At 38.0% G+C, this 18,184-nt stretch overlaps 1 protein-coding gene across 7 annotated transcripts in view; it reads left to right on the top strand.

Moving 5' to 3' along the window:
* Window positions 1-18,184, top strand: part of LOC136886823 (zinc finger protein 567) — a 232,683-nt gene that overhangs the window by 25,577 nt on the left and 188,922 nt on the right. For 5 of the 7 annotated variants that reach the window (XM_068231005.1, XM_068231004.1, XM_068231001.1 and 2 more), the window contains exons 2-4: window positions 1,826-1,947; window positions 5,694-5,760; window positions 11,596-11,655. In XM_068231005.1, coding sequence (XP_068087106.1) covers window positions 1,937-1,947; window positions 5,694-5,760; window positions 11,596-11,655 — 138 coding nt within the window. In that variant the 5' untranslated portion in view covers window positions 1,826-1,936. The remainder of the gene's footprint in view (window positions 1-1,825; window positions 1,948-5,693; window positions 5,761-11,595; window positions 11,656-18,184) is intronic. The other 2 variants (XM_068231003.1, XM_068231002.1) reach the window with 1 other exon arrangement.

Genomic DNA, 18,184 nt, shown 5'->3' with positions numbered 1-18,184 from the left:
TCAGTAAAGAGAGAAAATAAAATATTCTCAAATTTTAGTAAATTTACTTGATCCTAATAAGTCGGTTCACCAGCCCCCCCCCCCCCCTTACGACCCAATGCGCATCTCCCCAGTCTGCTCCACAGAAATCACAGTACAACTAAAACAAAATAATAATCATAATAATAAAGATAATTCCGAAGCACAATTCGCGGCGAATAATTCTGTTTTAAATTTGCACTAAACTAAGTTTAAAAAAATCGTCGTTCGTCCGGTTCTTCTTCTCTTCCTGTAATTCTTTGTAATTTCTCTTTTCCTCTTCTTCTTAAGGAGGACTGAACAAGTAGAGAAAATATACAGGAGGGTCTTAAAACGTTCCTTCCTCCTTGTCGTTTTCTCTTCTTCTCCTTCTTCTTCTTTCTCTACAACATCATCATATTACTTATTAGGAAGATTGGAGAGGAAGAGAAAATATACAGGAGGGTCTTAAAAATCTGCTTCCACCTTGTCTTTTTATCTTCTTCTTCTTCTTCGTTACCTTCTTCTTTACAAAGACTGAAGAACAAGAAGAGATAATATAGAGGGGGGTCCAAAAGTATTCCTATTATTTTCTCTACTTGTTCAGTCCTCCTCAAAAACAGAACAAACACATGGTATTGTATGTACCTTGCATTTTATATTTTATCAGACTTAATTATTATCCAGATATAATTCATCTCCCATGTAGACACAAACCCTGTGGGTACCCACAATCTATAGGTTCATTTGTTTCTTAGGGAAGTGTACCTGCAAGAAACTTATACAATACACCATATGCTCATTCTTTTTTGAGCTACAGGTCAGATAACTTATTTTCTTTGGAGACAGACTGAGAGTCTGATCCCAGATCACTTAGGTAGTATTTGAAGATGCTTGAATATACCAGCCTTTTGTTGGTAGATTTTTTCGTACATAAAAGAACTCTTGTGGGACAAAATTCCAGCAACTTGGCATCTCTGAAAAATAGTTCTTGGGATCTAAAACCGTTGTTGTTGTTATTATTATTATTTTGTATAGGACCATTAAGGACCATGTTAAATAACTGTTACACATTTTTAAAGTCTTTATTGCAGCTCAGAATTGCTGCATTCTTTCCTTGGCTGCCTGCCACCCTCCATAGTGCAACCACTGTTCTGCTTTTGTTCTTCGTGGAAGCCCTTGACGTTGTTGATTTGTAACCGGTACTGTGCTCGATTTGAGATGTCTTCTCACTTTAGTCCAGCCTTGTTGAAGTCCTTCGTCACCACCTGGAACCACTTGTCAGAAACTTCAGGTCTTCTATCAAGTACCTGAAATTTTTTGTTTTGTCAGTCTATTGTTATTGTCTTTGGAAAGTCAAAAAGCGACATTAGTTTATATAAAATGTTCACTGCTTGGCAACGTAAACACTATCAGATCAAAGCACCGACATCTCTCTGTATCCTTAGAGACTACATGTCACTATGATCATTGCTTGTGCTATAAAAGGCAGTGGAGGGCTTGATGTTGTTTGATGCTAAGAGATTTCTGAAGAATGAATGGAGCAAAGATGCTTCGTGACTTTGACCATGGAATGTTTCATTAGTTGTCACATTGGTAAGCAATCAGTCATGACCATTTCGGCCCTTTTCAAGTTGCCCAATTCGACTGTTGGGGACAGGATTGTGAAATGCAAACAGGAAAACAAAACCGCAGCTGGGCAGGCCACACGTGTTGACTGACAGAGTTTGTTGAGTGTGAAGAAGGTAATGTGGGTAAATTGCCTGACAGAGTGATATCTTCACCCATGAATTCTGCAGTGCCACTAATTGTGTGTGCTGTGTTGCAGGAAATGCAAGGACTGGAGTTCAAGGCTGAGGCTCCTGCCCACAAATCACACTTTTTGCCAGTGGACGCGTAGTGTAGTGTTTGGTTGTCTGAAGAGTGCTGCCACGGGTCCATGGACGACTGGTAACTCATGATTTAGAGTGAAGAATTTCACTATACCATATGGCAATCAGATGGGAGGTTTGGGTGTGGCAAATGGCAGACGAATGATACATGCCAGCCTATACAGTGACCACGGTGAAATTTGGCATAGTTGGGGTGACAAGGAGGGGGCGGTTTTACATGGAAGGGACTTGGTCTGCTTGTAGTTCTACAGAGCATGGTAAAGGGTAGAAGGACATTCTGACTAGCTGCATATTTTATACAGTACAGTACAAGACCAATTTGTTGATAATCACTTTGTGTTTCAGCATGAGTTGGTATTTAGTACTTTTGATCAGTTAATGTACATGTTGGGGATTGGCACACTTCTGAACTACAGCATTTAAATACAGTATACAGATTGGGAGGAAGTGGGAAATGATTTTATATAGTAATCTGATGCTTTTTATAATCTAACAAAAGGAAACTGATGCTGACATTGATGCTTTTTATAATCTAACAAAAGGAAACTGATGCTGACATTGGATGTGTGGCTTCTGATAAGTTTGGCAGGAGAGGTTGGGAGGAAGTAGGAAGAATTATTTCTCTCTTCATAGAAACCAAGCCACAAGGAAAACTGATACCACTGTAGGGTGTGTGGTTTCTGAAAAACTTGACATTAGAGCTGCAAGGGAAGAAATTATTTTGGCAATACAAGGAGGATTGCAAAAACTAAGACAGTAAATGGTTAATTTAACATGGAACAACAGTAATTTGATATTACTAGACCATACCACCGTGCTGACAATTATAAGTATGCATGTTACATTTAAAAATAAATCTGTATTCAGGACAGGAGGGTGGACAATTAATAGCTCGAGATTATTGGATAGTGTTATGTGATGTATAGTTTTGGAAAAGCTAGATAAAAGGATTGGAGTGGAAAAGGAAGATGATATTTTACATATTTAAGGAAGGTACAGCACATTTTTGAAGAACTAATGGAACATTAGACGATATTGCATTCTTGAAAATTATTGGTAAGAGATACAGGTATCCCACCACAGACATTTTTGCTATAATCAAATTTTAAACATTAGCAACAGTTGTAAGTTTTGCATTCACTTTGAGTTTGGCCCAGGAGATTGAACGTGAAAATCAACATACTGTTTCTTTATCCACCTTGATTATCCAGTTAAAACTTCAAATAAAAATCAGGAAAGGAGCCTATTGTGAAGAATAATACAAAAACCTTTTGAAATTATACCTCATTGATTAAATGTGCTTGAAACTCTTGAAATATGCAACTCAAAGATGTAAGACCATTTATGAAAGGGAAGTGGCTTCTAATTTTGCAAACTTTACATAACTCTCTTATCTTTGCACAGTACTTCACAATGTAATGCACCATTTACCACCGTTCATTTATTAAAATTGGTATGGTTTGTTTATAAATTCAGATTGAAATGTGTTTTGCTCCTGAGTGTAAAGTTTTCATTCTTTATCCTTCTGAGCAACCCGGTAACCACATCTCACTTGTGCTAAATACAGCCCACTCTATGCAATTTCGTGTTACACAGTTGTTTCATAGAACCAATTAACCACATAAAGTGAGGGATAGCCTATCTGTACATGGTTTTTATTGATTTAAGAAAGGCCTTTGACAGAATATGATGGAAGAAGCTGACGGGTATCCTAAGGAGAGAGGGAGGGAGTGGAATGGAAGGAGAGAAAAGATTGATCCACTTGAGAACTGGGATGGTGACCACGGGGCCATCAGCTGAGTCCTGACATTGCTTCCACTTGTGCCAGGTTCCTCACTTTCATCTATCCTATCCGACCTAAATTGGTCAACTCATGTTCTTTTCGACCCCGATGGTACTAGGTTGCAAATCCTAGGGAATCTTTCATTTTCACACCATTCATGGCCCTTGTCTTCCTTTCACCGATATCTTCATTTTTCGAAGTGTTGGATCCCTTCCTTATTTTTTCTCTAATTAGTGTTGTACAGAGGATGGTTGCGTAGTTGTACTTCCTCTTAAAACAATAATCACCAACCTCCACTTCAACAGAAGATCAGCATACAGGGAGAAAATATGACAGAGGAAAACAGAATTGGAAGAGGAGTTGGGGAAGGAGCTGCCTCTCTCCTGTATTGTTCAGTGTATACCTAGATTATAGTGAAATGTTTGCATGGAAGGAAAGCTAGTGTCATTTGCAGATGACATTATGTATGTATGTATGTATGTATGTATGTATGTATGTATGTATGTATGTTTTTTTGTTGGATATTCAGCCCGAAGGCTGGTTTGATCCTCCACAGCTCCACCAACAGCTGTCATAGATAGCCTGGGCATCACTGAAGAGGCATACTGGGGAAATGAGGCGTGAGGTAGTTTCCCGTTGCTTTCCTCACCGAGCCAGAAGTTTCTATTAGATATCTGAAGCCTATTCATCTGCAAGACTTCGTGAAATTCTTGGTCTTCCTGAGACATGCACTCTCATTTCACTTCCCTCTTCTGTACCCAACAGTTGTAGTTTCTTCTGAGGATGTGAAGCATAGGTGTTTGCAAATTGTCTAGGATATTGAAGCTGTTTTATCTCATTTCACGTAGCATAAAACATAATGAAAATATACAGGGTGTTGCAGAAGGAATGGTCAATATTCAGGGATATGGCAAGTATGATCAATTGAAGCAAAAACTTCATATGGACATATGCACTATTCCGAATAGTTTCAGAGATAGAACACGTTTAGTGTACAAGTTTTTTTTTGGGCTAGTGGCACGCACGAAGGTGTCTTACCCACTGAACCTCTTTGACGTTTTGAAATTGGTACAAGTTTTCCGCATGTGTTGTTTGCCATACACGTGTTCGTGAGACACTGATACGTGCAGAAAGTCGCCATGTGCTGGTAGTAGGACTACGCTGCACCATTTCAACAATGTGTTGCTGTTCCTGTGCAGGTTTTTGAACTGCACGTTCAGAAGAAAAATGGGAACTTGGAAGAATACCTGCTTCACACAGTGTGCTGAAAACTCTGGTAAACTTTCTATGATTCGACGTTTTGGAAAGCGCCAACGGTATTCCTCGACTGCAGCAGCCATATATATACACCATATCTCCATATTCTTCATTAGCGTAGATGTCAATTCAAGGACTGACATCACTGATGAAAGGAATGGATGATTTACCTGAAACGTATAATAAAATAAATAATTTTCAATCATTATAAGGTGTATTGACAAGGTGGACCCAACAAAGAACTATTTTAAATAGTTTCTTTAGTACCTTCACTCTGGTACACTCTCAGTCCCTCGCATTACTTCACTCCCGACACACCATGGACAACTGCATGTTTAACGGGTTAGTTCAATGGCTGAAAGACATCGCGAGCAAAAGAGATTGAAAGCAATGAGGTAGATTTTGCTAGAATAAATTGTCAAAGAGGATCGGTAGGTAAGACACATACATGCTCGCCACTAGCCCCCCAAAAAAGTGTTTTGTCTCGGAAACCATTCAGAATAGGACATATGTCCATATGAAGTATTTTTGCATCAAATGATCGTTCCTGTCATATCCCTGAATATTGACCTTTCCTCCTGGGACACCCCTGTATAAACCTACCTGGTATTCAGTGTGGTGTGGTAACTCCAATTCTCTCGTTCCTTTTGTAGACAGGGGTAACGTCGATGTCTTAACCATTCCAATCCGCCTTAGCATTAATTAAGTTTGAAAACTGTGGTGCTTCTATCTTTATAACTAAGATCACTCATCTTTTGTTACAGGGGAGGTGTAATGATGGAACCAGACTGCACCATTAAAACAGAACAAAATGTAGGCGACAAGACACAGGTGAGCAAGTGCTGTTAACATTTCATTTTGTAATTTAAATTGATAAATATTCTTGTAAGCTGTTCACTTTGGTAAGGTGGTTGGTATCTTCTTTTCTGCTCTTTCTCCCTTAGCTGTTTACTTTTTGGTGTCTGAAATTGACATTTATTAACGCATTCACATCTGCTTACTAGGCATTTAAATGAACCCTGAATCTGTGGGATTTAAAGGAAATTGGTTGCAGTGACAGTAGTGTATTAAAAATACAGTAACTTATTATAATTAGATTTATTTATTGATCATGGCAAAGTTAGTGCTTCTGGCCCTCTCTTACTCTTACCATCATCATCATCATCATCATCATCATCTGGAGCAGTTTCCAACCATAGGCTGGGTCTGCTTGGAACATAAGCCTCTCCACCGTTTTCTGTCCATCCACCATTTCTCTTCTGTCACCTGTCGTCCAGTTCCTTCCACTTGCCTTGATGCTCTTCTTTACACCTTTCAGTTATCTGTCCCTCAGTCTTTCTCTAGGACTCCTTCCCTTCAACTCCATTTCTAACATCTTTCTTAGTGTCCACTCTTCTCCCATTCTCTCAACATATCCATACCACTGCACCCCTCGATTTTTCTGTCTTTTCCCGTAGGGGTACCTCATTTACTCTTAACCACATAACAATAATAACAAGTAATAAACTTTTTTTTTAACAATATAAACTTACATGTAAGTAAGTACAGACGATAATGACAGGTGCCATCAAGTTGACGTTGATTCCTGTCGACCGCATGGATAGACCCCCTCCAGATATTTCGGTCTTCAGCCATATACTTCAGATCTTTCAGTGACATGTTCATGTTGGATAGGATGGAGTCGATCCATCTCAATGCTGGCCGCCCTCGACTCTGAGACCCTTCCGCCTTTCCAAGCGTAGTAGTCTTTTCCAATGAATCAGAACGTCTCATAATGTGTGTAAAATATGACAGTTGTAATCTTGTATTGAATGTCTCAAGAGGCAGATCTGATTTGATCTCTTGAATGACCCATGTCTTCTTGACTGCCCAGGGGATATGCAGTATCTTTCTTCCAACACCACAGCTCAAATGCATCAATGTGCTTCCTATTTAGCTTCCTTATGGTCCAGCTTTCACAACCATGTGTAGCTATGGGAAAGACCCACGGGAAGCCAGCGCCATATGGCTTGTGTCAAGCTTGAAGTGCTGACAGCTGACACAGCAGATACTTAGCTCTCTCGCTCAGTTCTATAGTATATTTTCAGGCTAGTGTTATTTGCACAAGAAGAAGAAACCAGTTAAAAGATGCCTTCGAAAATTTCATAGACAGTTACCCAGTTCAACAGTACCATCAAAATGTTTCGTGCAATAACTCGTTCACAAGTGATGTAGTAATACTGGTTCTGTAACTAATAAGAAGAACCAGGGAAGGAGAAGAGCTCTCACACAGGAGGTTAGAAGCTGCACGGGCAAGACTGCAAGTCAGTCCACGTAAGTCACTGTGAGGAGTAGCTCAGGAAACTGGTATTTTACATTTGTCAGCACGTAATGCAACAAAACGATTGTATTTACTATGTTACTGGACTCGTTCAGTTCATAACGTATCACGTACAGATTTTATTGCAAGAATAAGATTTTGCAATTGGCTAATGAATAATGTTCTCGACAGTATCATGGATCCAAACTTTATTTATGTATTTATTTGTCCTGAGCATGTACTTTATATAGCTGATTAGTTCAGTTTTGTTTTGTTTCTATAGGTGTAATCATTCCACTTCTTTGAGACGATTACATCCGCTCGCCATTACGGGCACTGCACTCGCTGTCTCTGCTTTTCTGTGCTCCTATTCCTCGGTACTCCGTTACGAAGTCTTAAATTATACTCCCTGTATACTGTAATATAAAAGGAAAGTCATCTCCGTACAGGCCATGAAGGCTCTGGGAGGGGTGCAAGGTAAAGACTTCCACTATCTGTTACCTCGGCACTTGGTGGGGTAGAGTGGTTAGCTCTACGCCCAACTACCTTTGCCGCCAGTAATGAATCTAATACTCATTTTTGGTGGAGGCTGAGTGAACCTTAGGGCCATGTACACTACCAGAAGAAGAAATGAAAAAACCTACAACCTGTTTTCCAGTCATTGACCGGGTCAGGGATGAATGAATGAATCATATATAGGCTATCAGTACGATGGGGTCGCCACTCCCAAAGTGATTTATGAATGACTGATAGATGCTATGAAATGAGAATGGAGAGTGTTGCTGGAATGAAAGATGACAGGGAAAACCGGAGTACCCGGAGAAAAACCTGTCCCGCCTCCGCTTTGTCCAGCACAAATCTCACATGGAGTGGCCGGGATTTGAACCTCGGTATCCAGCAGTGAGAGGCCAACGCACTGCCATCTGAGCCACGGAGGCTTTCAGAAGAAGAAATATACTTTCTTAAATAGTTTGGGTTCCTGATGGGTAATCGTACCCACGTTCTTCTGGATGAGTGGAGCACGCCTTTACCACCTCAGCCAGCTGGACCGCACTGATAATGTAAGCAAGATAAAGTGAAGTTCAAAATTTAGGCAATATTTAGTGTTGTAAGATTAATGGGTAAAATAAAATGAAAATCTCATTCTGAAACAGCAAAATATAAAATGCACTAACATGATTGCGAAAAATCCCCTAGACATTTATCATGAACATTTGAATGGTTTGAAATTTATTGGCGAGAAATTTACATTACACAGTAACATAAAATTTTATTATACATTAAGTGTCTGGTACTTATGTTAAACATTTTTTCTCTCTGATAGTTGTGGCTGTTTTGAGAAGCTGTACACCCCTATTAATTATAGAGTATGTGATATGGCTGAAATGTTTCAGGCACAGAGCCGCACCACATGTAACATTGTCACACCATCCCTTTCCATATCCTCCAAATAGATGATGCAACATTTTGCTGTCTGCTCTGTGAACCACACCCCTCCCATACCGATAATATATGACATAATACAATACGCACATCGGTAGATTTGAGGTGTGGTCCACAACTAGGAAAGGCCAAAAACACAGCCCTGAACTGGAAACGTCCCTCATTAACAATGCACAACAGGGATGAAACTAACTACTAGCAATAAAATTCAAATAAAATTTAAATGAGGTTTTATTAATATAATAAAATTTCAAAGAAAAGAAAATGAAGCCACCAATAGAAAAATAAAAAAATAAAAAAAAGGATACATACTGGTGTTCATTTGGTTCAGTCGAAGTAGTAACATAAATGCGTGAGCACAGCATTTCTCAAACACGAAAATTAATGTTTAATTTACGATGTGCTCACAGTTACAATTTATTAAACTTCGTATCCACCTTATTCAATACATTAAAATGTTGTTAAGATGAAATTACAACATATATTTTATCAGAACTAGTTTCAACGCCTTATTTTGCGTCATCATCAGCTGAAATACATTCTAGGAAATATTTGGCAGACATATAAGTTTATCACCGTGTCAATTATAATTTCACTACATAATTAGCTAATCTGAAAACGATCCACATGGATTTGTTTGGTCGTTCTTTCCACGAGATTAATTACATTGGCATCCATCAAACTCCATTATCTCGACAACAATAGCTATTAAAGATAAAAAATTTCATTGTTCCGTATTGAAAAGTATCACAGTTAAATTGAAATAATAAATATGGTAGTTCAACCTATTCAATACAAGTAAATAAGAGATGTAGAGATTACATTCTTATTTAATTAAAAGTGGAAATGGTACCGGTTTCGACCCCAGTCTGGGTCATCATCAGCCGATTATAACTCGAAAAACAATGCATAAGTAAGAAAGAAGTTAACGGTCAAGTCCACACAATATCAGTTGAAGAGGCAATATAAAAATGACGGGGGTAGGCACTGTAAAATTCAGACGAAGTGGAATGTGAGTCACTTAAAAGAAGTAATGCGTAATCTTCCGAGCATCAGCACGGCACACGCAATGTTTGGCACTGTCTCATAGTATTCACGAAAAGCAGAGAACAGTATGCATTCTGCCCCATTTAACTGTTCTCTGCTTTTCGTGAACATTATGAGACAGTGCCAAACATTGCGTGTGCCGTGCTGATGCTCGGAAGATTACGCATTACTTCTTTTAAGTGACTTACATTCCACTTCGTCTGAATTTTACAGTGCCTATCCCCATCATTTTTATATCGTCTCTTCAACTGATATTGTGTGGACTTGACCGTTAACTTCTTTCTTACTTATGCATTGTTTTTCGAATTACAATCGGCTGATGATGATCCAGACTGGGGTCGAAACCAGTACCATTTCCTCTTTTAATTAAATAAGAATGTAATCTCTACATCTCTTATTTACTTGTATTGAATAGGTTGAACTATCATATGTATTATTTCAATTTAACAATAGCTATAGAAAGATAAGATCCCCAAGCATCCCGGAGAAGAAACACAGAGCAGATATAATAAAGGAATGCAGGTATCGGGATGGCCGAGAGAGAAAACATCACTGGACCAAAGAACAATAGTCAAATCCAAAGAGAATCACATGAATGCGCATCACCTGAATTTAAGTAAACAAACATGGCGGCCTCGTGGGCAAGCAAACGGTCAATACAGAGACCAAGGCAAAATAATTAACACCGTACTGAAAAACAAACACAAGGCATGGAAACACGATCAAAAGGAAAAATTAAACCGACAGATATCATTCTTCCACTCCCCACACTCATGAACACACACCCAAACATTCAAGACATTGCCGGTATCGGCCAACAATGCGAGCAGTAGCTCTATTCAATAAGTTGGTCACAAACTCATGTAGTATGACTCTCTTAGTCACAAGCAAAGGTCTCACATGTCAGAGTAACGTGCACGACACAAATATTTCATCAGCAGGATAATAGGGACCCATTGGTCACACAAAAGTCCACCAGCTTACGCACTATGTACGACACGAATGGATCTCCGCGTCGACACGGCAAAATACATTAGAATGCAGTGCGCATAAATAGAATTAATCAGAGACCCAGTTACCCACATCTCACCATCACAATAACAGCAACAAACACGCGGTCCATTCACGCCGCAGAGCAGAAAGATGCATATCAATCAGCTATGATTAAAAGCACAAGAAAACTACAAGATAATCATAGGACCAGTATAAATACAAGGATCACCATACCTGCAATATCAGCCGTCAAATTAAAAAGATGGCAGTATAAGCCGAGTTTAAATCGACTAAATACCCATGTGTAGCTCAGAAAAGCCACTCCGATCTGCGTGGAGTCCATTTTATATACCTCTCTCATGACCACAACAAACATTCGAGTCAAAGAGATAAAGCTACAGACTCGCCGGAAAGAATGACCCTCCGTGTTCACAACTGAGGGTGCTGCCCTCTGTAGTACAACCTTGGAAATAGTTATGTCAATCAAGCTAAAGCTGATACAAGCTCTTAGCAATACGGGAAACATCGCTTTTTACGAACATGCTATATTAGCATGTCTCATCTGGTGACTCTTTTTTTGTAAATCTAGGAATATCATCGCCATTTCCCTTCCGCATTCCCATTGCTTTTTCATAATCTGTCCCATAAAGATGATGAGGTCTAGAGTTGCAAGTCATACTGCACTTATTCTAATTGTCTTCCCACCTTTCTTTTGAATCATTCTATATGATGTAAAAAGACACAGGACTTTCTTCTTTACTAGCTTAGTTTCTTTTGATATGGTTTAATGGTGGTTAATATTATATACTGTACTTGTAAGTTAAGGCAGTGTTTTTGTATTTAGATTTGTTCAATTATAAAAGATAATGTATTTTTGTTGATAGGTCCCATTGGAGCCTGACTGCCCAGCCAATGGGAAGGCAGAATTAAAGGATGAGGTGAAGGTAATTTGCAAGCACATTATTCCCAGTCATGATAGTGTAGGATATATTATGTATCCCCCTGAATATAGCTTAAGGAGATGCAGGTTGGAAACAAATAGAAATGGCTGTGGAAATAAGGAGAAATTGGAGGAACTTACTAGGAAATTTAATCTAGCAAAGAAGTCAGCTAAGGATAACACGATGGCAAGCATAAATGGTGGTCATACAAATTTTAGTGGAAAATGGAAAGGTATGTATGGATACTTTATGGCAGAAACAGGTTCCAAGAAGGACATTGCCGGAATCATTAATGAACAAGGGGAGTGTGTATGCGAGGATCTTCAAAAGGCAGAAGTATTAAGTCAGCAGTATGTAAAGATTGTTGTTTACAAGGATAATGTTCTGATAGAGGAGGTGACTAATACTAAAGAAGTATTAAAATTTACCTATGATAACAATGTCATTTACAGTAAGATACAAAAGTTGAAAACTAGAAAAGCAGCTGGAATTGATAAGGTTTCGGGGAATATACTAAAGACAATGGGTTGGGATGTAGTACCATATCTAAAGTACTTATTCGATTATTGTTTGCATGAAGGAGTAGTGTAGAAGTCTTGATGTTTCTGCAGGTTTTTGTTTTCTTCTCTCAATCACTTCAGTTGTGAAAATGAATGGAGAGTTGCTATAAAGGAAAGGGTGATAGACATAAAGCTGAGAATTACAGGCAAGTCAGTTTGACATGCATTGCATGTAAGCTTTGGGAAAGCATTGTTTCTGATTATATTAGACATGCTTACAAAATTAATAACTGGTTCGATAGAAGGCAGTTTGGGTTGTTTGGGTTTAGGAAAGGTTATTGTATGTGTATATATATGGAATTGCGCACAAATGTGCAAGTACAATTTATGTAATTCAGTCTTTACTGTAATCGACTATCGAGCTGACTCTCTTGTTGCAGTTATATGATACTTGTCACAGTGTTTTTGACATAATACACACACTCAATATTTGGCTCATGAAATTTCTTATTAGTACACAATTTATGATGAAAGCCATGAATTGCAAGTCTTGTTAAAACAAATCTTAATGGTTGGTTTTCGTTCGTCTGTCTCCTGTCAAACATTGCGTCAGTAGCGTAGAAGTCTTGAGATATTTATGCAGGTTTTTGTTTTCTTCTCTCAATCACTTCAGTTGCGAGATTAGTAGCAGCTAGTGGTAGATTCAGCCGTAGATCTTCTAAATAGAATTGTTCTCTTGCCAATTCATAAACTAGACGAGAAGATGCTGTTCTTGGGACTCCTAACACTCTTTTCAGGTAAACTGCTTTCATTTTTCCCAGTGTAGTTAATTCAGTTAAAGATAATTTTTCCCAAATCAATTCTATGCCGTATGTTATTATTGGGAAGAATTTTGCATGGAATAGAGTTAATGCTGTTTGCAAAGACAGTCTGGTAATGTTCCTAATAGTGTATATCCCTCTGATAGCAGCTATAGCTCTCTCCTTTATGTGGAGCCGAAATGAATTACATGAAGTCTGTAGGGTAATGCAAAGATATTTATGTGAATTTACAGTCTCAGTCTCTTTTTCTCCTAGGGTCACTTTGTCCCTTGCTGAGGTTTTCCCCCCTTTTCGGAAAATCATGTGCAATGTTTCGGTGAAATTGATGGTGAAGTCATTTTCATCCACCCAGAGATATAAAGCGTTTAATGTTTTTTGTAGTTCATATCTGTTTGATGAGCCCAGAATCGTATCATCTGCATACATATATAAGGATACTGGTTTTGTTGTCTCTAAAATCTTTGTAATATCTGCAGTTGCGATATTGAACAATAAAGGACTCATTGGGTCACCTTGTAAAACCCCATTTGTTAGCAGCTGATGTGTTTTCATCTCCTTTTGTCATGGCATCCAGTTTTTATAAAATTTCTTTCTGTTAATTAGATCGAATGCTTTGGTGTAGTCAATGAAAACGGTGTGAAACTTTCCTTTGGATGTCTTAGAACTTGATCAATGTCATTTGGAAGATGGCCTATGGCTTGTAGTTTTGATCTCCCTTCTCTGAAACCAAACTGTTCGTCAGGAATTAGTGGCTCTGTTATCTTCGTGAGTCTCTCAGTGAGTAATTTTGAGTAGATTTTAAATTTGTTTTCCAAAGCTATTCCACGGTACGAATTTGGATCCTTAGTGTCACCTTTTACCTTATAGAGTACTTTTATTACAGATTTTCTCCATTCTTCTGGAATCTCCCTTGTGGTTAAACATTTGTTGAATAGTTCTGTCCAAATTTTGATTAGTACATCTGCCGCATCTTTTAGCACCTCATAATAGTCATATCTGGGCCTGCAGCTTTATTGTCTTTTGTCTTCTTTATTGCCGATTCTATTTTGTTTGCTGTGAATAAGGAGATCTTCTTTATCTCAAATGATTGTCTTGTATCAAGTAAAGTACCTGCTTGTTAGGAATTCAAGATCTGCGTGAAATGATCCTTCCACTTGTCCATCGGGACCTCACCAGGTATTGTAATTGGTCTTCTTTTAAGAATAATGAAGGGATCTTTGCGGGCTTCCTCTGCCTCTAATAACACTTTCTTTTCGATAAACTGTGACTTCTTACGCTTTAGAAGTTTCTTGTATTCCTTTCTCTTCCTCACGTATTCTTCTAAGAGAACTTTACTGGAGTTGATATCACCTAAATGCAAGGCATCTAATGTTTCTATCTGGGATTGGTAGCATTCTGTATCGAATCAGGGTTTACTCTTCCTCCTTCTGACTGGCATCGTTGCAGCATTCAGAGTATCTCGAATGGTACTCATAGCAAGGTTAATGTTATTTTTTGTCAAGTATCTTTTTGCAACATCTAAAGTCTGTTTGTTGTTGATTAAGTCTGATATATTTAACCTTCTTGAGAGTTTGTGTGCGTCTGAAGCTGGTCATTTATTAACATTACTTGCCATAAGGACGAAGCTGGTACGTATTGGTACACGTTTTTTCGGTGGGGTGTTTGCTGACTTCAGTACACCAACAGAGATGCCAACTATTACGATTCAATCGTAATAATTACGAATCACCCATCGTAATTACGCCTTTACGAATCACACACCACAAATTACGATTTTGTGTTGATTTTTAAATCTAAGTATATGAAGTGTTCAAAAGGATACACAAAGAATGCCATTACAGCATGAATTCTCAGAATATTATTTCCGGATTTCTCCGTAATCATTTATACCCCTTTCCTGTCCCTCGATTAAGAATATTTCGAGTTTTCACGCGCCGAACGCAGTGTGTGCTTCCAGTACCGGAAATAAAGGCACCTGTGAACTGGTATATCTTGCGGAGTTATTGCCTTTGTTCGTCCCGTCATCAGACTTCCATGCAGGTATGCGAGTTCTTTTGTCTTTGTTTTGGCGGCAAAGTGGTGACAAACACCGTTTAATTGTGTATACGGTGTGGGTGACTGTTGAAGAAGTATTTATTGCGAATTTAGTTGCCAAATTTACATATATTGATTAATCTTCTAGGATATATGGTAATCGTGTGTTACGAAATGCGAAAGGTTTGAAATAATGAAGCGATTTCTTGTGCAGGAAAATACGTGTGGTTACGTTACCGTGACTAGTGACGCTAGTAATAAACCAAAAATAGTTCAAAAATTTAGGGAGGAATACTCGAAGAACGGCCCTGTTTCCTGCGTTCCTCAAAATCTCATTTGTAGTATGTGTAGCCGCGATTTTTCAGATGCGCATGATGTGGAAGAACAAGACGGAATTCCGCGCTAATATGAACTCTGAACTGTTAAGTGCTCTGTTAGTGCAGATAATGCACATGATATAAAAAGAAAAAACATGTCACCAGTGTACGTTTACCAAACAGGAACTACAAGCTTTCAATGATATGCAAGTTAGTAATATCTCGGAGGAAAAAAAAAAAAAAAACCTACGACCGCCGCAACACCCCCCCCAATTACGAATTCCCTTTCTTGAAAGTTGGCATCTCTGCACCAAGTTATTTTATGGCACATACATTATTTCCTCTGTAGAAGACTAAGTCTGTAGTACTTGTACCGTTGTAAGCAGTATAGGTTATTTTTTCTGCCTTCTTGATGAGAGTGTACCCTTGCTCTAGCACGTTTTGAAGTTTGGCATATCTAGTCTACAATTAAAGTCTCCTGCCATGATGACATTATATTCAGTTTTGACTAGTGAAAGGGCCCTTATTATCTGTTCTGGTTTGTCTTTGACGCAGGTTCCGTATTTGACGTACTTCCCAATTATTGTTAAATCAGTAAGCTTCAAGATTATCATGTTTTCTTCCTTTACAATATCTTGGATTTTCCCTGCTATGTCATTGAATATAATGGAGACTCCTTCTGTACTTCCTAAGCCTTTATTCCACTGAAGCTCAACTTTTAGGATTCCAGCAAGATATAGCAGATATCCTGGCTTCAGGAGGTCAAATGGACTGTATCGTAGTTGATCTATCTAAAGCATTTGATAGGGTAGATCAAGGGAGATTACTGGCAAAATTGAGTGCAATTGGACTAGACAAAAGAGTGACTGAATGGGTGGCTATATTTCTAGAAAATAGAACTCGGAGAATTAAGGCCGTATTATTGGACCTCTATGTTTTCATATATATATGATGTGAGTAAAGAAGTGGAAGAGATAAGGCATTTTGCAGATGATGTTATTCTGTACAGAGTAATAAATAAGTTAAAAGATTGTGAGCAATTATAAAATGACCATGATAATGTTGTGAGATTGACAGTAGGCAATGGTATGATGATAAACAGGGTTAAAAGTCAGGTTGTGAGTTTCTCTAATAGGAAAAGTCCTCTCGGTTTTAATTACTGCATTGATGGGCTGAAAGTTCCTTTTGGGGATCATTGTAAGTACTTTGGTGTTAATATAGGGAAAGATCTTCATTGGGGTAATCACATATATATGACTGTAAATAAAGGGTACAAATCTCTGCACATTGATTACGAGGGTATTGAGGGTTGTAGTACGGATGTCAAGGAGAGGGCATACAAATCTCTGGTAAAACTCCAAATAGAGTATGGTTCCAGTGTATGGGATCCTCACCAGGATTACTTGTTTCAAGAACTGGAAAACATTCAAAGAAAAGCAGCTCGATTTGTTCTGGGTGATTTCCGACAAAAGAGTAGCGTTACAAAAATGTTACAAGTTTGGGCTGGGAGGACTTGAGAGAAAGGAGACAAGCTGCTCGAGTAAGTGGTATGTTAAATTCATTTTTGAATCTGTATTGAAAGTATTTGTATTAAATAACACTAACATAGGTGGGTAAATACAATTATACTAGTGTTATTTAATATAAGTGGTATGTTCCGAGCTGTCAACGGAGAGATGGCGTGGAATGACATTAGTCGAATAAGTTTGAGTCGTATCTTTAAAAGTAGGAAAGATCACAATATGAAGAAAAAGCTGGAATTCAAGAGGACAAATTGGGGCAAATATTCATTTATAGGATGGGAAGTTAGGGACCAGAAAAACTTACCAAGGCAGATGTTAAATAAATTTCCAATTTCTTTGCAATCATTTAAAAAAAGGCTAGGAAAACAACAGTTAGGGGATCTGCCACCTGGGCGACTGCCCTAAATACAGATCAGTAGTGATTGATTGATTGATTGATTGATTGATTGATTGATTGATTGATTGATTGATTGATTGAACTATTGTTCTACACAATTATTTCCCAAAATTCCTGTGTGAAGTGCTACCTCTCCTGTTCCGTTTATTTTTAAGTACCACCAGTACCTGAATTCTAAAGATAATAAGGAAAAACAAATTTTTGAAGACAAACGGAATCTAAATAGTAATTTATTCTTTAGGGGTGTCTAAGTAAATACAATACCGTGGATATTAATTGGAACAAGATATCTTTTTGTAATTCCCCTATAGTAGGGAACAGTGAGCTACACATTGCTTATTCTTAGAGCCTGTGCTCTTTGTGCGTTCTTTGGTAATTACACAATTAAAAATAGGAGAGGATTTCCACCAATCAATACTTATTTATTGCATATATTAAACTACAGGACCGGTTTCGACCTCATATACAAGGTCATCTTCAGCTGAACCATACATACATATTTATATAATGAAGCTTTGATTAAGATTGTGTTGTTAAAGGAATGCTATATGATGATGTACATTTAGTCACATACAAATAGGGCACGTCTTAGCGTGAACTGTTGCGTATATGTCATTCTGTACAATATTGCAACTGTATGTCTAAAATGTTGAAGGTCTTAAAATTAGTGTATAAAATATGTCTAATTAAACTAACTTATATATGTACAAGATAAATACAATATATAAAAACACTTCATGCATATGAACATTCGTTCTTGCTTGTTGGTCAATACATCGACTAACTTCCGTATTTAAGTCTTATTTACAGTTGTACACTTCAGCTGCTATTCTTGGAGTTTGTAAAATTGCATGGGTAAAAAGTTTTGTCTTCCTGTGTATATGTGGGATAAAACACTTTCAATTTTAAAAAGGTGCCAAATGTATGGATGAAATTCAAC

Source organism: Anabrus simplex, chromosome X (genome assembly GCF_040414725.1).
Source record: "Anabrus simplex isolate iqAnaSimp1 chromosome X, ASM4041472v1, whole genome shotgun sequence".
NCBI lineage: Eukaryota > Metazoa > Arthropoda > Insecta > Orthoptera > Tettigoniidae > Anabrus > Anabrus simplex.
Note: the sequence above shows the minus strand (reverse complement) of the source record. Positions and strands in the feature narration are given on the sequence as shown.